Source organism: Oncorhynchus gorbuscha, unplaced genomic scaffold (genome assembly GCF_021184085.1).
Source record: "Oncorhynchus gorbuscha isolate QuinsamMale2020 ecotype Even-year unplaced genomic scaffold, OgorEven_v1.0 Un_scaffold_1929, whole genome shotgun sequence".
Lineage (NCBI taxonomy): Eukaryota > Metazoa > Chordata > Actinopteri > Salmoniformes > Salmonidae > Oncorhynchus > Oncorhynchus gorbuscha.
The window spans coordinates 38,545-57,500 of NW_025746575.1; the positions used below are offsets into that span (position 1 = coordinate 38,545).

At 42.7% G+C, this 18,956-nt stretch overlaps 1 protein-coding gene across 1 annotated transcript in view; it reads right to left on the bottom strand.

Moving 5' to 3' along the window:
• The window catches only part of LOC124024578 (sodium/potassium/calcium exchanger 1-like), a 43,402-nt gene that overhangs the window by 18,798 nt on the left and 5,648 nt on the right, over positions 1-18,956 (bottom strand). Inside the window, exons 4-6 of the mRNA XM_046338479.1 lie at positions 5,513-5,620; positions 5,045-5,153; positions 2,441-2,494 (exon numbers count right to left, since the gene is read on the bottom strand). Coding sequence (XP_046194435.1) covers positions 2,441-2,494; positions 5,045-5,153; positions 5,513-5,620 — 271 coding nt within the window. The remainder of the gene's footprint in view (positions 1-2,440; positions 2,495-5,044; positions 5,154-5,512; positions 5,621-18,956) is intronic.

Consider the following 18,956-nt stretch of genomic DNA (forward strand, 5'->3'; position numbering starts at 1 on the left):
CATATCCACACGCTGCCTGGTGGAGAGTAATGTATGATGGAATATGACCAGTTACCACGGAGACACAACATATCCACACGCTGCCTCGTGGAGAGTAATGTATGATGGAATATGACCAGTTACCACGGAGACACAACATATCCACACGCTGCCTGGTGGAGAGTAATGTATGATGGAATATGACCAGTTACCACGGAGACACAACATATCCACACGCTGCCTCGTGGAGAGTAATGTATGATGGAATATGACCAGTTACCACGGAGACACAACATATCCACACGCTGCCTCGTGGAGAGTAATGTATGATGGAATATGACCAGTTACCACGGAGACACAACATATCCACACGCTGCCTCGTGGAGAGTAATGTATGATGGAATATGACCAGTTACCACGGAGACACAACATATCCACACGCTGCCTCGTGGAGAGTAATGTATGATGGAATATGACCAGTTACCACGGAGACACAACATATCCACACGCTGCCTCGTGGAGAGTAATGTATGATGGAATATGACCAGTTACCACGGAGACACAACATATCCACACGCTGCCTCGTGGAGAGTAATGTATGATGGAATATGACCAGTTACCACGGAGACACAACATATCCACACGCTGCCTCGTGGAGAGTAATGTATGATGGAATATGACCAGTTACCACGGAGACACAACATATCCACACGCTGCCTCGTGGAGAGTAATGTATGATGGAATATGACCAGTTACCACGGAGACACAACATATCCACACGCTGCCTCGTGGAGAGTAATGTATGATGGAATATGACCAGTTACCACGGAGACACAACATATCCACACGCTGCCTCGTGGAGAGTAATGTATGATGGAATATGACCAGTTACCACGGAGACACAACATATCCACACGCTGCCTCGTGGAGAGTAATGTATGATGGAATATGACCAGTTACCACGGAGACACAACATATCCACACGCTGCCTCGTGGAGAGTAATGTATGATGGAATATGACCAGTTACCACGGAGACACAACATATCCACACGCTGCCTCGTGGAGAGTAATGTATGATGGAATATGACCAGTTACCACGGAGACACAACATATCCACACGCTGCCTCGTGGAGAGTAATGTATGATGGAATATGACCAGTTACCACGGAGACACAACATATCCACACGCTGCCTCGTGGAGAGTAATGTATGATGGAATATGACCAGTTACCACGGAGACACAACATATCCACACGCTGCCTCGTGGAGAGTAATGTATGATGGAATATGACCAGTTACCACGGAGACACAACATATCCACACGCTGCCTCGTGGAGAGTAATGTATGATGGAATATGACCAGTTACCACGGAGACACAACATATCCACACGCTGCCTCGTGGAGAGTAATGTATGATGGAATATGACCAGTTACCACGGAGACACAACATATCCACACGCTGCCTCGTGGAGAGTAATGTATGATGGAATATGACCAGTTACCACAGAGACACAACATATCCACACGCTGCCTCGTGGAGAGTAATGTATGATGGAATATGACCAGTTACCACAGAGACACAACATATCCACGGAATATGAGGGGAGTCATAGACACAACCAAAGTTACTGTACCACACAAACAAAACACAACCACTTCCTTCATAATATTGACTGAAAATGAGCTGAGCAGGCATGAATACTAATTTCCTCTTCTAGGGAAGAGTGAGATACAGTTCAGATGAAAACGTCTATTTTGGAGTGATAGATAGTAGACAGAAGATGAAGAGATTCTCAGTAACTCTCAGTAGGACAATGGAAGTTGGAGTGATAGATAGTAGACAGAAGGTGAAGAGATTCTCAGTCACTCTCAGTAGGACAATGGAAGTTGTTGTGATAGATAGTAGACAGAAGGTGAAGAGATACTCAGTAACTCTCAGTAGGACAATGGAAGTTGGAGTGATAGATAGTAGACAGAAGGTGAAGAGATTCTCAGTCACTCTCAGTAGGACAATGGAAGTTGTTGTGATAGATAGTAGACAGAAGGTGAAGAGATACTCAGTAACTCTCAGTAGGACAATGGAAGTTGGAGTGATAGATAGTAGACAGAAGGTGAAGAGATACTCAGTAACTCTCAGTAGGACAATGGAAGTTGGAGTGATAGATAGTAGACAGAAGGTGAAGAGATTCTCAGTCACTCTCAGTAGGACAATGGAAGTTGGAGTGATAGATAGTAGACAGAAGGTGAAGAGATTCTCAGTCACTCTCAGTAGGACAATGGAAGTTGGAGTGATAGATAGTAGACAGAAGGTGAAGAGATTCTCAGTAACTCTCAGTAGGACAATGGAAGTTGTTGTGATAGATAGTAGACAGAAGATGAAGAGATACTCAGGGCTGGCATGAAGTGACAGTACAGGGTGACAACATGAGGAGAAGGTGACATGTTGACATCCCTCTTACCTTGTCTAACTCTCCTCTGACCAGGGCCTCTAACATCTCTGCTAAAGCCTGTCTCTGGAATAAGGGGACGATGGAAGACACCATAGAATTACATATTAGAACTCGTTTAATAGGATCTCTGTTGCAGAGACATTCAGTCAGCCTCTGTATTTACCAGATCCCCCAAGTCCCCTGGCATCCAGAGCTGTTACGTGGAGTAGCCCATTAGAGCAGCGCTCTCCAAACCTGGTCCTGGGGGAGAGACCCAGAGCTGTGGTGTGGAGTAGCCTATTAGAGCAGCGCTCTCCAAACCTGGTCCTGGGGAGAGACCCAGAGCTGTGGTGTGGAGTAGCCCATTAGAGCAGCTCTCTCCAAACCTGGTCCTGGGGGGAGACCCAGAGCTGTGGTGTGGAGTAGCCCATTAGAGCAGCGCTCTCCAAACCTGGTCCTGGGGGGGAGACCTGGTCCAAAAGCCTCTCAACACCTTGGTGCTACCTTACACTAGAGACTCGTGTTGTGTGAGAAGTGAAGAGCAGAGGTCAAGTCCACCTGTGTTCCTGGATTACAGGGACGTGACTGTTCTGTCCTCTACTGGAGTGACCTTCACTGAGTCCTCAGGCCACCAGGCAGCCAGACCTGTCCCCATGCAGCCTCCTCCCTCCCAGCTCTCTCATCCTTAATCAGCTTTCAATACAGGCTAATAAAAGCTGGATAAGAGCCAGCCTCTGGCCGACCAATCTCTTTATCCCAATAGCACTGTCTCTAGGTCTCTCGTTGTACTGGACTGTGTGTGTCATTGAGCTAACGGTCTGATGCTGCTGTGAAGCTAACGGTCTGATGCTGCTGTGAAGCTAACAGTCTGATGCTGCTGTGAAGCTAACGGTCTGATGCTGCTGTGAAGCTAACGGTCTGATGCTGCTGTGAAGCTAACAGTCTGATGCTGCTGTGAAGCTAACAATCTGATGTTGCTGTGAAGCTAACAGTCTGATGCTGAAGGTGATGCTAACAGTCTGATGCTGCTGTGAAGCTAACAGTCTGATGCTGAAGGTGATGCTAACGGTCTGATGCTGCTGTGAAACTAATGGTCTGATGCTGCTGTGAAGCTAACAGTCTGATGCTGCTGTGAAGCTAACAATCTGATGTTGCTGTGAAGCTAACAGTCTGATGCTGAAGGTGATGCTAACAGTCTGATGCTGAAGGTGATGCTAACAGTCTGATGCTGCTGTGAAGCTAACAGTCTGATGCTGAAGGTGATGCTAACAGTCTGATGCTGCTGTGAAGCTAACAGTCTGATGCTAACAGTCTGATGCTGAAGGTGAAGCTAACAGTCTGATGCTGAAGGTGAAGCTAACAGTCTGATACTGAAGGTGAAGCTAACAGTCTGATGCTGAAGGTGATGCTAACATTCTGATGCTGAAGGTGAAGCTAACAGTCTGATGTTGCTGTGAAGCTAACAGTCTGATGCTGCTTTGAGGCTAACAGTCTGATGCTGAAGGTGAAGCTAACGGTCTGATGCTGCTGTGAAGCTAACAGTCTGATGCTGCTGTGAAGCTAACAGTCTGATGCTGCTGTGAAGCTAACAGTCTGATGCTGAAGGTGATGCTAACAGTCTGATGCTGAAGGTGATGCTAACAGTCTGATGCTGAAGGTGAAGCTAACAGTCTGATGCTGCTGTGAAGCTAACGGTCTGATGCTGCTGTGAAGCTAACAGTCTGATGCTGCTGTGAAGCTAACAGTCTGATGCTGCTGTGAAGCTAACAGTCTGATGCTGAAGGTGATGCTAACAGTCTGATGCTGAAGGTGATGCTAACAGTCTGATGCTGCTGTGAAGCTAACAGTCTGATGCTGCTGTGAAGCTAACAGTCTGATGCTGCTGTGAAGCTAACAGTCTGATGCTGAAGGTGATGCTAACAGTATGATGCTGCTGGGAAGCTAACAGTCTGATGCTGCTGTGAAGCTAACAATCTGATGCTGAAGGTGATGCTAACAGTCTTTGAATAGATATAATACATGGTTCAGTAGCTCCTCCCAGGAGGCATATGTTCCTGGTCCCTGGTACTGTACAGGAAGGACAATAGATTAGGACCATAGATTAGGACCATAGTATAGGGCCATAGTATAGGACCATAGATTCGCACCATAGATTAGGACCATAGTATAGGGCCATAGTATAGGGCCATAGTATAGGGCCATAGTATAGGACCATAGTATAGGACCATAGATTCGCACCATAGATTAGGACCATAGATTAGGACCATAGATTAGGACCATAGATTAGGACCATAGATAAGGACCATAGATTAGGACCATAGATTAGGACCATAGTATAGGGCCATAGTATAGGACCATAGATTCGCACCATAGATTAGGATTAGGACCATAAATTAGGACCATAGATTAGGACCATAGATTAGGACCATAGTATAGGGCCATAGTATAGGACCATAGATTCGCACCATAGATTTGCACCATAGACTAGGACCATAAATTAGGACCATAGACCATAGATTAGACCATAAATTAGGACCATAGATTAGGACCATAGATTAGGACCATAGACTTAGATTAGGACATTAGGACCATAGCGGTCCCTGTAATAATAAAGATTGATATAAAGTCCAGTACCTTCTCCCAGTGGGTCCAGTGTGTGGATCATCAGCTGGAAGATGGTGTTTCTGTTGGTGCTGTTGTGGAGAGACGCATTACTGCCTCCTCTCTGGAGAGTGGGCTTCACCTGGCACATAACAAACACACCACACACACACACAGGGTTGAAGCCACGGCTGATCACGCCAGGTTACATTCAGGTAAAGACCTCTTTTTGCTGGTCACTTAAATGACATCTAAAAAAAAATACAAAAATAAAAACTATTTTACAATCAGTACACAACCTAATATATAATAATATAATAATATATGCCATTTAGCAGACGCTTTTATCCAAAGCGACTTACAGTCATGTGTGCATACATTCTACGTATGGGTGGTCCCGGGGATCGAACCCACTACCCTGGCGTTACAAGCGCCATGCTCTACCAACTGAGCTACACAGGACCCCCTGATCATGACATCACAATTAAAGAGTGTTGAGACCTTGAGTTTTTCTCTGTCTCTCTTCTGGGGTGAGTCTTGGGGTTGTGGTTTGGGTTCTGGTGAAACATTGTTTTGAGGTGGATCAGGTGGTGCATGTCCACTGTTCTGCTGTAAATACAGGAATACTTTAGTACACGTTCACAATAAGAACCAGAGAGAGGAGAAAAGGCAGACTGTTAAAGAACTACTCCAGTGGGCTAAATATACTGAATGGCTTTTACATGGTTAGGTCGTATTCCGATTGTAAAAAAGGAAGGGTTTGGTGTCTGTTTTTTGTAGTCCAGAAAAAAATATGTTGTTTCAACCAGAACAACCTTTATGAAATCCCATGCCAACATTTGCCCAGCTGGGTAGAGGATGCATAATGGGTGTCTACTGAAGACAGGATCTGCCAAAAACAGGATTAGCCTAGTGGTTAGAATGTTGGACTAGTAACCGAAACGTTGCAAGTTCAAATCCCCGAGCTGACAAGGTACAAATCTGTCATTCTGCCCCTGAACAAGGCAGTTAAACCCACTGTTCCTAGGCTGTCATTGGAAACAATAATTTGTTCTTAACTGACTTTCCTAGTTAAATAAAGGAAAAATATATAACAACAATTATATTAGTGAGAACAAGTAACTGCCAAAATAAAGGAGAACAGCAACATAAAGTGTTTTAATAGGGAGTTGAGCCAGAACAGCTTCAATGGCATAGATTCTACAGGTGTCTGGAAGTCTATTGGAGGGATGTGACATCATTCTATTGGAGGGATGTGACATCATTCTATTGGAGGGATGTGACATCATTCTATTGGAGGGATGTGACATCATTCTATTGGAGGGATGTGACATCATTCTATTGGAGGGATGAGACATCATTCTATTGGAGGGATGTGACATCATTCTATTGGAGGGATGTGACATCATTCTATTGGAGGGATGTGACATCATTCTATTGGAGGGATGTGACATCATTCTATTGGAGGGATGTGACATCATTCTATTGGAGGGATGTGACATCATTCTTCCACCAGAAATTCCATATTGGTGTTTTGTTGGTGGTGGTTGGAATACACTGTCTCAGGACCCACTCCAGAATCTCCCACACAGTGCATTCCCGAGTGGTGCAGCGGTCTAAGGCACTGCAGTGCTTAGGGGCGTCACTACAGACCCGGGTTCGATCCGGGGCTGTATCACAACCAGTCGAGATCGGGAGTCCCAAAGGGTGGAGCACAATTGGCCCTGCGTCTTCCGGGGTTAGGAGAGGGTTTGAATTTAATAAGATAAGAATTTGAATTGTAAATAAGAATTTGTTCTTAACTGACTTGCCTACTTAAATAAATAAAAATAAGTATTCAGACCCCTTGACTTTTCCCACATTTTGTTACATTACAGCCTTATTCTAAAATTGATTAAATAAAACATTTTCCTCAATCTACACACAAAACCCTAGGTTTTTAGAAATATTGTCAAATTTATTAAAAAAAATAAAAAACTGAAATAACTGAACAGAAAGTGTTCAGACCCTTTGCTACCAGACTCCAAATTGAGCTCAGGTGCATCTTGTTTCCATTGATCATCCTTGAGATGTTTCTACAACTTGATTGAAGTCCACCTGTGGTAAATTCAATTGATTGGACATTATTTGGAAAGGCACACACCAGTCTATATAAGGTTCCACAGTTGACAGTGCATGTCAGAGAAAAAAATCAAGCCATTGAGGTCGAAGGAATTGTCCGTAGAGCTCAGAGACAGGATTGTGTCGAAGCACAGAACTAGGAAGGTTACCAAAAAATGTCTGCAGCATTGAAGGTCCCCAAGAACACAGTGGCCTCCATCATTCTTAAATGGAAGAAGTTTGGAACCACCAAGACTCTTCCTAGAGCTGACCGCCTGGCCAAACTAAGCAACCGGGGTGAGAAGGGCCTTGGTCACTCTGACAGAGCTCCAGTGTTCCTCTGTGGAGATGGTAGAACCTTCCAGGAGGACAACCATCTCTGCAGCACTCCACCAATCAGGCCTTTATGCTAGAGTGGCCAGACGGAAGCCAACCCTCAGTAAAAGGCACATGACAGCCCGCTTGGAGTTTGCCAAAAGACACCTAAAGGACTCAGATCATGAGTAACAAGATTCTCTGGTCTGATGAAAGCCAGTTTGAACTCTTTGGCCTGAATACCAAGCGTCACGTCTGGAGGAAACTTGGCACCATCCCTACGGTGAAGCATGGTGGTGGCAGCATCACTAAGGTGAAGCATGGTGGTGGCAACATCATGCTGTGGGGATGTTTTTCAGCGGCAGGGACTGGGAGACTAGTCAAGATCGAGGGAAAGATGAACGGAGCAAAGTACAGAGAGATCCTTGATGAAAACCTGCTCCAGAGCACTCAGGACCTCAGACTGGGGTGAAGGTTCACCTTCCAACAGGACAATGTCCCTAAGCACACAGATAAGACAATGCAGGAGTGGCTTCGGGACAAGTCTCTGAATGTCATTGAGTGGCCCAGCCAGAGCCTGGACTTGAACCCGATCGAACATCTCTGGAGAGACCTGAAAATAGCTGTGCATCCACCTGATAGAGCTTGAGAGGATCAGCAGAGAAGAATGGGAGAAAATCCCCAAATATAGGTGTACCAAGCTTGTAGTGTCATACCCAAGAAGACTCGAGGCTGTAATCGCTGCCAAAGGTGCTTCAACAAAGTACTGAGTAAAGGGTCTGAATACTAACATTTCTAAAAAACAGTTTTTGCTATGTCATTTTGTGGTATTGTGATGTCATTATGGTGTATTGTAATGTCATTATGTGGTATTGTGATGTCATTATGTGGTATTGTGATGTCATTATGTGGCATTGTGTGTAGATTGATGAGGGGGAAAAAACTATTGAATCCATTTTAGAGTAAGGCTGTAACGTAACAAAATGTGTAAAAAGTCAATGGGTCTGAATACTATCCGAATGCACTGTAAGTGTTCAATTGGGTTGAGATCTGGTGACTGAGATGGCCATGGCATATGGTTTACATCGTTTTCATGCTCATCAAACCATTCAGTGGCCACTCGTGCTCTGTGGATGGGGGCATCGTCATCCTATGGGGGCATAGCCACCATGGTGGCCAAAATAATGGTCTGCCCAGCATTTTTATACATGACCCTAAGCATTATGGGATGTTAATTGCTTAACTAACTCAGGACCACACCTGTGTGGAAGCATCTGCTTTCAATATACTTGATATCCCTCATCAAGTGTTTCCATTATTCTGGCAGTTACCTGTACTTATTTGTTGATAGGTTCAAAAGTACCGATGGTAGCACCCTGGACACACTACTACAAGTACCTTAGTCCTGATAGGTTCAAAAGTACCGATGGTAGCACCCTGGACACACTACTACAAGTACCTTAGTCCTGATAGGTTCAAAAGTACCGATGGTAGCACCCTGGACACACTACTACAAGTACCTTAGTCCTGATAGGTTCAAAAGTACCGATGGTAGCACCCTGGACACACTACTACAAGTACCTTAGTCCTTATAGGTTCAAACGTACCGATGGTAGCACCCTGGATACACTACTTCAAGTACCTTAGTCCTTATAGGTTCAAACGTACCGATGGTAGCACCCTGGACACACTACTACAAGTACCTTAGTCCTTATAGGTTCAAACGTACCGATGGTAGCACCCTGGATACACTACTTATATATATATGTTGGAGAATATATATATATATGCCATTTAGCAGACGCTTTTATCCAAAGCGACTTACAGTCATGTGTGCATACATTCTACGTATGGGTGGTCCCGGGGATCGAACCCACTACCCTGGCGTTATAAGCACCATGCTCTACCAACTGAGCTACAGAAGGACCAGGTTCAAACGTACCGATGGTAGCACCCTGGATACACTACTTCAAGTACCTTAGTCCTGATTTAAAGGTTCAAATATACCTACTGGGGTTCTTTGAGTTGCCTACAACAGTATAAACCGTGCATTTGCATGTCATTTTCTTAGCAATCCCACACCAACACCCACCATCATACCAGTCAAGAGACACTGGATGCATCACAATTTGTATTTATTATGGATCCCCATTAGCTGTTGCCAAGGCAGCAGCTACTCTTCCTGGGGTTTATTATGGATCCCCATTAGTTCCTGTCAAGGCAGCAGATACTCTTCCTGGGGTTTATTATGGATCCCCATTAGTTCCTGTCAAGGCAGCAGCTACTCTTCCTGGGGTTTATTATGGATCCCCATTAGCTGTTGCCAAGGCAGCAGCTACTCTTCCTGGGGTTTATTATGGATCCCCATTAGCTGTTGCCAAGGAAGCAGCTACTCTTCCTGGGGTTTATTATGGATCCCCATTAGTTCCTGTCAAGGCAGCAGATACTCTTCCTGGGGTTTATTATGGATCCCCATTAGTTCCTGTCAAGGCAGCAGATACTCTTCCTGGGGTTTATTATGGATCCCCATTAGTTCCTGTCAAGGAAGCAGCTACTCTTCCTGGGGTTTATCCTACGGATCCCCATTAGCTGTTGCCAAGGAAGCAGCTACTCTTCCCGGGTTTTTTATTATGGATCCCCATTAGCTGTTACCAAGGAAGCAGCTACTCTTCCCGGGTTTATTATGGATCCCCATTAGCTGTTGCCAAGGAAGCAGCTACTCTTCCTGGGGTTTATTATGGATCCCCATTAGCTGTTGCCAAGGAAGCAGCTACTCTTCCTGGGGTTTATTATGGATCCCCATTAGCTGTTGCCAAGGCAGCAGCTACTCTTCCTGGGGTTTATTATGGATCCCCATTAGCTGTTGCCAAGGAAGCAGCTACTCTTCCTGGGGTTTATTATGGATCCCCATTAGCTGTTGCCAAGGCAGCAGCTACTCTTCCTGGGGTTTATTATGGATCCCCATTAGCTGTTGCCAAGGAAGCAGCTACTCTTCCTGGGGTTTATTATGGATCCCCATTAGCTGTTGCCAAGGCAGCAGCTACTCTTCCTGGGGTTTATTATGGATCCCCATTAGCTGTTGCCAAGGAAGCAGCTACTCTTCCTGGGGTCCAAACACATTAAAGCACTTACATCACACATAAAACTAAAGATTAAACAGTACATCATATAACATTATAACATCACTATGTATCTACAATACATAATGTATTACACCACCATACAACAATATTACAACGTATGTGTTGATAGGTTCTGATTTCTAAACTTTAAATTATTCATGTCACTGAGGGAGAGATGGGAATGTAGAACGTTTACATTAAGTCAGGATATGTTATTTTTAGTCATCAGGGATCCTATGGGAGGAGGAAGAGACACAGTCTGGTATAAGTCAACAAGCTGTGAGTTGGGGAGGAGTGAGGAATTTGGGCAGAGGTCTTGGTTAGATGAAGTGAGGAAGAACATACACTACCGGTCAAATGTTTTAGAACTCTTACTTATTCAAGTTATTTAAATATTATATATATATTTTTTAAACTATTTTCTACATTGTAGAATAATAGTGAAGACATCAAAACTATGAAAAAACACATATGGAATCATGTAGTAACCAAAAAGTGTTAAACAAATCTAAATATATTTGAGATTCTTCAAAGTTTCCCTTTCCCTTGATGTCAGCTTTGCACACTCTTAGCATTCTCTCAACCGGCTTCACCTGGAATGCTTTTCCCACAGAGTTGGAAAAAGTTCCCACATATGCTGAACACTCGTTGGCTGCTTTCCTTCACTCTGTGGTCCGACTCATCCCAAACCATCACAATTTGGTTGAGGTCGGGGGATTGTGGAGGCCAGGTCATCTGAGGTCATCTCTCCTTTTCGGTAATATAGCCCTTACACAGCCTGGAGGTGTGTTGGGTCATTGTCCTGTTGAAAAACAAATGATAGTCCCACTAAGCCCAAACCAGATGGGATGACGTACCGCTAGAGAATGCTGTGGTAGACATGCTGGTTAAGTGTGCCTTGAATTGTAAATAAGTCATTGACAGTATAACCAGCAAAGCACGCCCACACCATCACACCTCCTCCTCCATGCTTCACGGTGGGAAATACACATGCGGAGATCATCTGTTCACTCACACCGCGTCTCACAAAGACACGGCGGTTGGAACCAAAAATCTCCAGTTTGGACTCCAGTACAAAGGACAGATTTCCACCGGTCTAATGTCCATTGCTCGTGTTTCTTGGCCCAAGCAGGTCACTTCTTCTTATTGGTGTCCTTTAGTAGTGGTTTCTTTGCAGCAAATGTACCTTGAAGGCCTGATTCACACAGTCTTCTCTGAACAGTTGATGTTGAGATGTATCTGTTACTTGAACTCTGTGAAGCATTTATTTAGGCTGCTATTGCTGAGGCTGGTAACTCTAATGAATTTATCCTACGCAGCGGAGGTAACTCTGTGTCTTCCTTTCCTGTGGCGGTTCTCATGAGAGCCAGTTTCATCATAGCACTTGATGGATTTTGCGACTGCACTTGAAGAAACTTGAAAGAGTCTTAAAGTAATGATGGACTGGCGTTTCTCTTTGCTTATTTGAGCTGTTGTTGCCATAATATGAACTTGGTCTTTTACAAAATAGGGCTATCTTCTGTATACCACCCGTACCTTGTCACAACACAACTGATTGACTCAAACTCATTAAGAACTAAAGAAATTCCACAAATTAAGTTTTAAGAAGGCACACCTGTTAATTCAAATGGATTCCAGGTGACTACCTCATGAAGCTGGTTGAGAGAATGCCAAGAGTGTGCAAAGCTGTCATCAAGGCAAAGGGTGGCTATTTGAAGAATGATTCCATATGTGTTATTTCATAGTTTTGAGGTCTTCACTATTATTCTACAATGTAGAAAATAGCAAATGTAAAGAAAAACCCTTGAATTAGTAGGTGTTTCTATTCATGGGTAGGGGAATGACTTTAGCTTCCCTCCAGCCCTGAGGGCACACACTTTCTAGTAGGATTACATTGAAGATATGGCAAATAGGAGTGACAATATCGTCCTCTATTGTCCAGTTGACACCCTATTGCAATTTGGGACGCAACCTGTAAAAATGACGAGCATATAAATCATATTCAACCATTTCTCTGCTGAAAAAAATGAAAAGACCCAGATGCTTTACAGAATGACTTAAGACAACCCAGATGCTTTACAGAATGACTTAAGACAACAGATGCTTTACAGAATGACTTAAGACAACCCAGATGCTTTACAGAATGACTTAAGACAACCCAGATGCTTTACAGAATGACTTAAGACAACCCAGATGCTTTACAGAATGACTTAAGACAACCCAGATGCTTTACAGAATGACTTAAGACAACCCAGATGCTTTACAGAATGACTTAAGACAACCCAGATGCTTTACAGAATGACTTAAGACAACCCAGATGCTTTACAGAATGACTTAAGACAACCCAGATGGTTTACAGAATGACTTAAGACAACCCAGAGAATGACTTAAGACAACCCAGATGCTTTACAGAATGACTTAAGACAACCCAGATGCTTTACAGAATGACTTAAGACAACCCAGATGCTTTACAAATGACTTAAGACAACCCAGATGCTTTACAGAATGACTTAAGACACCCAGATGCTTTACAGAATGACTTAAGACAACCCAGATGCTTTACAGAATGACTTAAAGACACCCAGATGACAGAATGACTTAAGACAACCCAGATGCTTTACAGAATGACTTAAGACAACCCAGATGCTTTACAGAATGACTTAAGACAACCCAGATGCTGTAAGAATCACTTAAGACAACCAGATGCTTTACAGAATGACTTAAGACAACCCAGATGCTTTACAGAATGACTTAAGACAACCCAGATGCTTTACAGAATGACTTAAGACAACCCAGATGCTTTACAGATGACTTAAGACAACCAGGACCAGCAGGGTGAATCTCTAGGTCCCAAATGGCACCCAATTCCATTAATAGTGCACTACTTTAGACCAGGGCCTTATAGAGAGTAGGGAGCCATTCGGATATCCATCAGCCTAGATGTGAAGGGCTGTCAAATGTCCCAATTGACCCAAGACATTCATTTAGTGCAACGCTTCCACACTCATCAGCACCTGATTGCAGGAGTGTTGTGTTGTAGTGCGTGTTGTTGTAGTGTGTGTTGTAGTAGTGTGTGTTGTAGTGTGTGTTGTAGTAGTGTGTGTTGGTGTGTTGGAGGGTGTGTGTTGGTGTGTTGGAGGGTGTGTGTTGGAGGGTGTGTGTTGGTGTGTTGGAGGGTGTGTGTTGGTGTGTTGGAGGGTGTGTGTTGGTATGCTGGAGGGTGTGTGTTGGTGTGTTGGAGTGTGTGTTGGTGTGTTGGAGGGTGTGTGTTGGAGGGTGTGTGTTGGTTGGTGTGTTGGAGGGTGTGTGTTGGTGTGTTGGAGGGTGTGTGTTGGAGGGTGTGTATTGGTGTGTTGGAGGGTGTGTGTTGTGGTGGTGGAGGGTGTGTGTTGGTAAGCTGGAGGGTGTGTGTTGGTGTGTTGGAGTGTGTGTGTTGGTGTGTTGGAGGGTGTGTGTTGGTGTGTTGGAGGGTGTGTGTTGGTGTGTTGGAGGGTGTGTGTTGGTGTGTTGGAGTGTGTGTGTTGGTGTGTTGGAGTGTGTGTGTTGGTGTGTTGGAGGGTGTGTGTTGGTGTGCTGGAGGGTGTGTTGGAGTGTGTGTGTTGGTGTGTTGGTGTGTTGGAGTGTGTGTGTTGGTGTGTTGGAGGGTGTGTGTTGGTGTGTTGGAGGGTGTGTGTTGGTGTGTTGGAGGGTGTGTGTTGGTGTGTTGGAGTGTGTGTGTTGGTGTGTTGGAGGGTGTGTGTTGGTGTGTTGGAGGGTGTGTGTTGGTGTGTTGGAGGGTGTGTGTTGGAGGGTGTGTGTTGGTGTGTTGGAGGGTGTGTGTTGGTGTGTTGGAGGGTGTGTGTTGGTGTGTTGGAGGGTGTGTGTTGGTATGCTGGAGGGTGTGTGTTGGTGTGCTGGAGGGTGTGTTGGAGTGTGTGTGTTGGTGTGTTGGAGGGTGTGTGTTGGTGTGTTGGAGTGTGTGTGTTGTGTGTTGGAGGGTGTGTGTTGGTGTGTTGGAGGGTGTGTGTTGGTGTGTTGAAGTGTGTGTGTTGGTGTGTGTTGGTGTGTTGGAGTGTGTGTGTTGGTGTGTTGGAGTGTGTGTGTTGGTGTGTTGGAGGGTGTGTTGGAGTGTGTGTGTTGGTGTGTTGGAGGGTGTGTGTTGGTGTGTTGGAGGGTGTGTGTTGGTGTGTTGGAGGGTGTGTGTTGGTATGCTGGAGGGTGTGTGTTGGTGTGCTGGAGGGTGTGTTGGAGTGTGTGTGTTGGTGTGTTGGAGGGTGTGTGTTGGTGTGTTGGAGTGTGTGTGTTGGTGTGTTGGAGGGTGTGTGTTGGTGTGTTGGAGGGTGTGTGTTGGTGTGTTGAAGTGTGTGTGTTGGTGTGTGTTGGTGTGTTGGAGTGTGTGTGTTGGTGTGTTGGAGTGTGTGTGTTGGTGTGTTGGAGGGTGTGTGTTGGTGTGTTGGAGGGTGTATTGTGAGTAGTGGTGTACTGCAGTGTTGCAGGGCTCTGAGAAAGCCCCGGGAAAACCACTAACTTGGGGCAAAGAGAAAAATAATCTCCTGCTATTTTACACATTTTGCCTGAGGATTGAGAGAAAATGTTGCTGTTTTAAAGCTAATTTCCTGCAATTCTACACATATTGCCATGGAACAGAGAGATAAATGTGCAGTTTTATAGATAATCTCATGCTATTCTACACATTTTGCAATGAGGCTGAGATCATGTGTGATTTGAGTGTGTACACTTGTGGATTCTGCATTGTTTGGCATATTGGCAGTTAATTTGGAAAAACGTATAGAATCATTCTTCTAAAACTAGCAAGCAAGCTAACAACATACAACGCAGGTACATTCTTCTAAAACTGGCTAGCTAGCTAACAACATACAATGCAGGTACATTCTTCTAAAACTGGCTAGCTAGCTAACAACATACAATGCAGGTACATTCTTCTAAAACTGGCTAGCTAGCTAACAACATACAATGCAGGTACATTCTTCTAAAACTGGCTAGCTAGCTAACAATAATAATAATAATAATATATGCCATTTAGCAGACGCTTTTATCCAAAGCGACTTACAGTCATGTGTGCATACATTCTACGTATGGGTGGTCCCGGGATCGAACCCACTACAACATACAATGCAGGTACATTCTTCTAAAACTGGCTAGCTAGCTAACAACATACAACGCAGGTACATTCTTCTAAAATTGGCTAGCTAGCTAACAACATACAACGCAGGTACATTCTTCACATTCATTATTTTACACAATATTTTATCATAGCACTGGGAAGGGTGGACCATCTCCCTGACCAAAATGGCTGACCTTTATCGCATCATAAGAAGATTCATCACCATTCTAGTATTCAAATTCTTGATTCCATGAGGGCGACCTCCAGGGGGCTCACAACCCAGGGGAATGTCTGTCTGTCTGTCTGTCTGTCTGTCTGTCTGTCTGTCTGTCTGTCTGTCTGTCTGTCTGTCTGTCTGTCTGTCTGTCTGTCTGTCTGTCTGTCTGTCTGTCTGTCTGTCTGTCTGTCTGTCTGTGTTAGCTGGTTGGTAGTCTGTTGTCGAGGGCCATTGACAAACAAACGCTATAATTTAGCATAACGTAACATGTAGGCTACAAATGAAGCTTTGACAACTGAAGGCCTGTGTCAGTGTCCTGTGTGACCATCAGTGTCTGTGTGTTCATCAGTGTCCTGTGTGTTCATCAGTGTCCTGTGTTTCATCAGTGTCCTGTGTGTTCATCAGTGTCCTGTGTGTTCATCAGTGTCCTGTGTGTTCATCAGTGTCTGTTCATCAGTGTCCTGTGTGTTCATCAGTGTCCTGATGGAACGGCTCCTAACCAGGCTGGATCGTGTTGTTGTATTGTTGTATATTTTAATGATATATTTTGTGTTGTATATTTTAATGATGTCATGTATTGTTGTATGTTTTAATGATGTCATGTATTGTGTTGTGTTGTATGTTTTAATGATGTCATGTATTGTGTTGTATGTTTTAATGATGTCATGAATGAATGATGTCATGTATTGTGTTGTTGTATGTTTTAATGATTCATGTATTGTGTTGTATGTTTTAATGATGTCATGTATTGTTGTATGTTTTAATGATGTCATGTATTGTATTGTTGTATGTTTTAATGATGTCATGTATTGTGTTGTATGTTTTAATGATGTCATGTATTGTTGTATGTTTTAATGTGGCATGTATTGTGTTTTTAATGATGTCATGTATTGTTGTATGTTTTATGATTCATGTTTCTGTCTGTATTGTTTGTATGTTTTAATGATGTCATGTATTGTTGTATGTTTTAATGATGTCATGTATTGTATTCATGTTGTATGTTTTAATGAAGAGATGTTTGTGTTGTATGTTTTAATGTCATGTATTGTGAATTGTATATTTTAATGATGTCATGTATTGTGTTGTATGTTTTAATGATGTCATGTATTGTGTGTATGTTTTAATGATGTCATGTATTGTATGTTTTAATTTTATGTCATGTATTGTGTTGTATGTTTTAATGATGTCATGTATTGTTGTATGTTTTAATGATGTCATGTATTGTGTTGTATGTTTTAATGATGTCATGTATTGTTGTATGTTTTAATGATGTCATGTATTGTATTGTATGTTTTAATGATGTCATGTATTGTGTTGTATGTTTTAATGATGTCATGTATGATGTCATGTATTGTGTTGTATGTTTTAATGATGTCATGTATTGTCCCGTCATGTATTGTTGTATGTTTTAATGATGTCATGTATTGTTGTATGTTTTAATGATGTCATGTATTGTGTTGTATGTTTTAATGATGTCATGTATTGTGTTGTATGTTTTAATGATGTCATGTATTGTGTTGTATGATGTCATGTATTGTGTTGTATGTTTTAATGAGTCCCAATCATCAAATGATGTCATGTATTGTCTGGCTGTTTTGTGTTGTGTTGTACACATGTCATGTATTGTATTGTTGTATGTTTTAATGATGTCATGTATTGTGTTGTATGTTTTAATGCACATGTTTGTGTTGTATGTTTTAATGATGTCATGTCATGTTTTAATGTGTCATGTATGTTTTAATGATGTCATGTATTGTGTTGTATGTTTTAATGATGTCATGTATTGTGTTGTATGTTTTAATGATGTCATGTATTGTGTTGTATGTTTTAATGATGTCATGTTGTATGTTTTAATGATGTCATGTATTGTGTTGTATGTTTTAATGATGTCATGTATTGTGTTGTATGTTTTAATGATGTCATGTATTGTTTGTATGTTTTAATGATGTCATGTATTGTGTTGTACACAATGATGTCATGTATTGTTGTATATTTTAATGATGTCATGTATTGTTGTATGTTTTAATGATGTCATGTATTGTGTTGTTGTATGTTTGAATGATGTCATGTATTGTGTTGTATGTTTTAATGATGTCATGTATTGTGTTGTATGTTTTAATGATGTCATGTATTGTTGTATGTTTTAATGATGTCATGTATTGTGTTGTATGTTTTAATGATGTCATGTATTGTGTTGTTGTATGTTTTAATGATGTCATGTATTGTTGTATGTTTTAATGATGTCATGTATTGTGTTGTATGTTTTAATGATGTCATGTATTGTGTTGTATGTTTTAATGATGTCATGTTGTGTTGTATGTTTTAATGATGTCATGTATTGTGTTGTATGTTTTAATGATGTCATGTATTGTGTTGTATGTTTTAATGATGTCATGTTTGTTGTATGTTTTAATGATGTCATGTATTGTGTTGTTGTATGTTTTAATGATGTCATGTATTGTGTTGTATGTTTTAATGATGTCATGTGTTGTTGTATGTTTTAATGATGTCATGTATTGATTGCTATTGTCTTCTTGGCCTGGTCTCCCTTGGACAAAAGGAGACTCTGGTTCTCAATGTGCTTTTCCTGGTTAAATAAAGCAAAAATATATATTTTTTATGTTTTTTAATTGAATGTATTTGATACCATTCTACTGACTCCAGCCGAGGCCCGTCCTCCCCAATTAAGGAGCCACCAACCTCCTGTGGCGTTGAAGTGGGTAGGGTGCTATTTGTTTCTACTGGTTTGGACAATGATTCCCTGCTACAGCTTTGTCTGCCAAAGAGAATATACAATGAAACACAGAGAATTGATATTCAGATGACTGACTAGAGATACACGGTGACTGGCACCAGGTGTGTGATTTAGCTGAATAATACACTCCTCCAGTGTGACAATGACAAACTGATGGCTGACATTACTTTACATCTCATCAGCATTACATCACCCCCCCCCCCGGTCCCGTCCTGTCCTCCCTCTGACCCATGTTCCCTGGGCTCTGACACATCCTTTCAGGGATTCAGTCCCAATCATCAAAGGTCCTGGTCTGGCTGCCACACACACACTCTCACTCTCACACACACTCT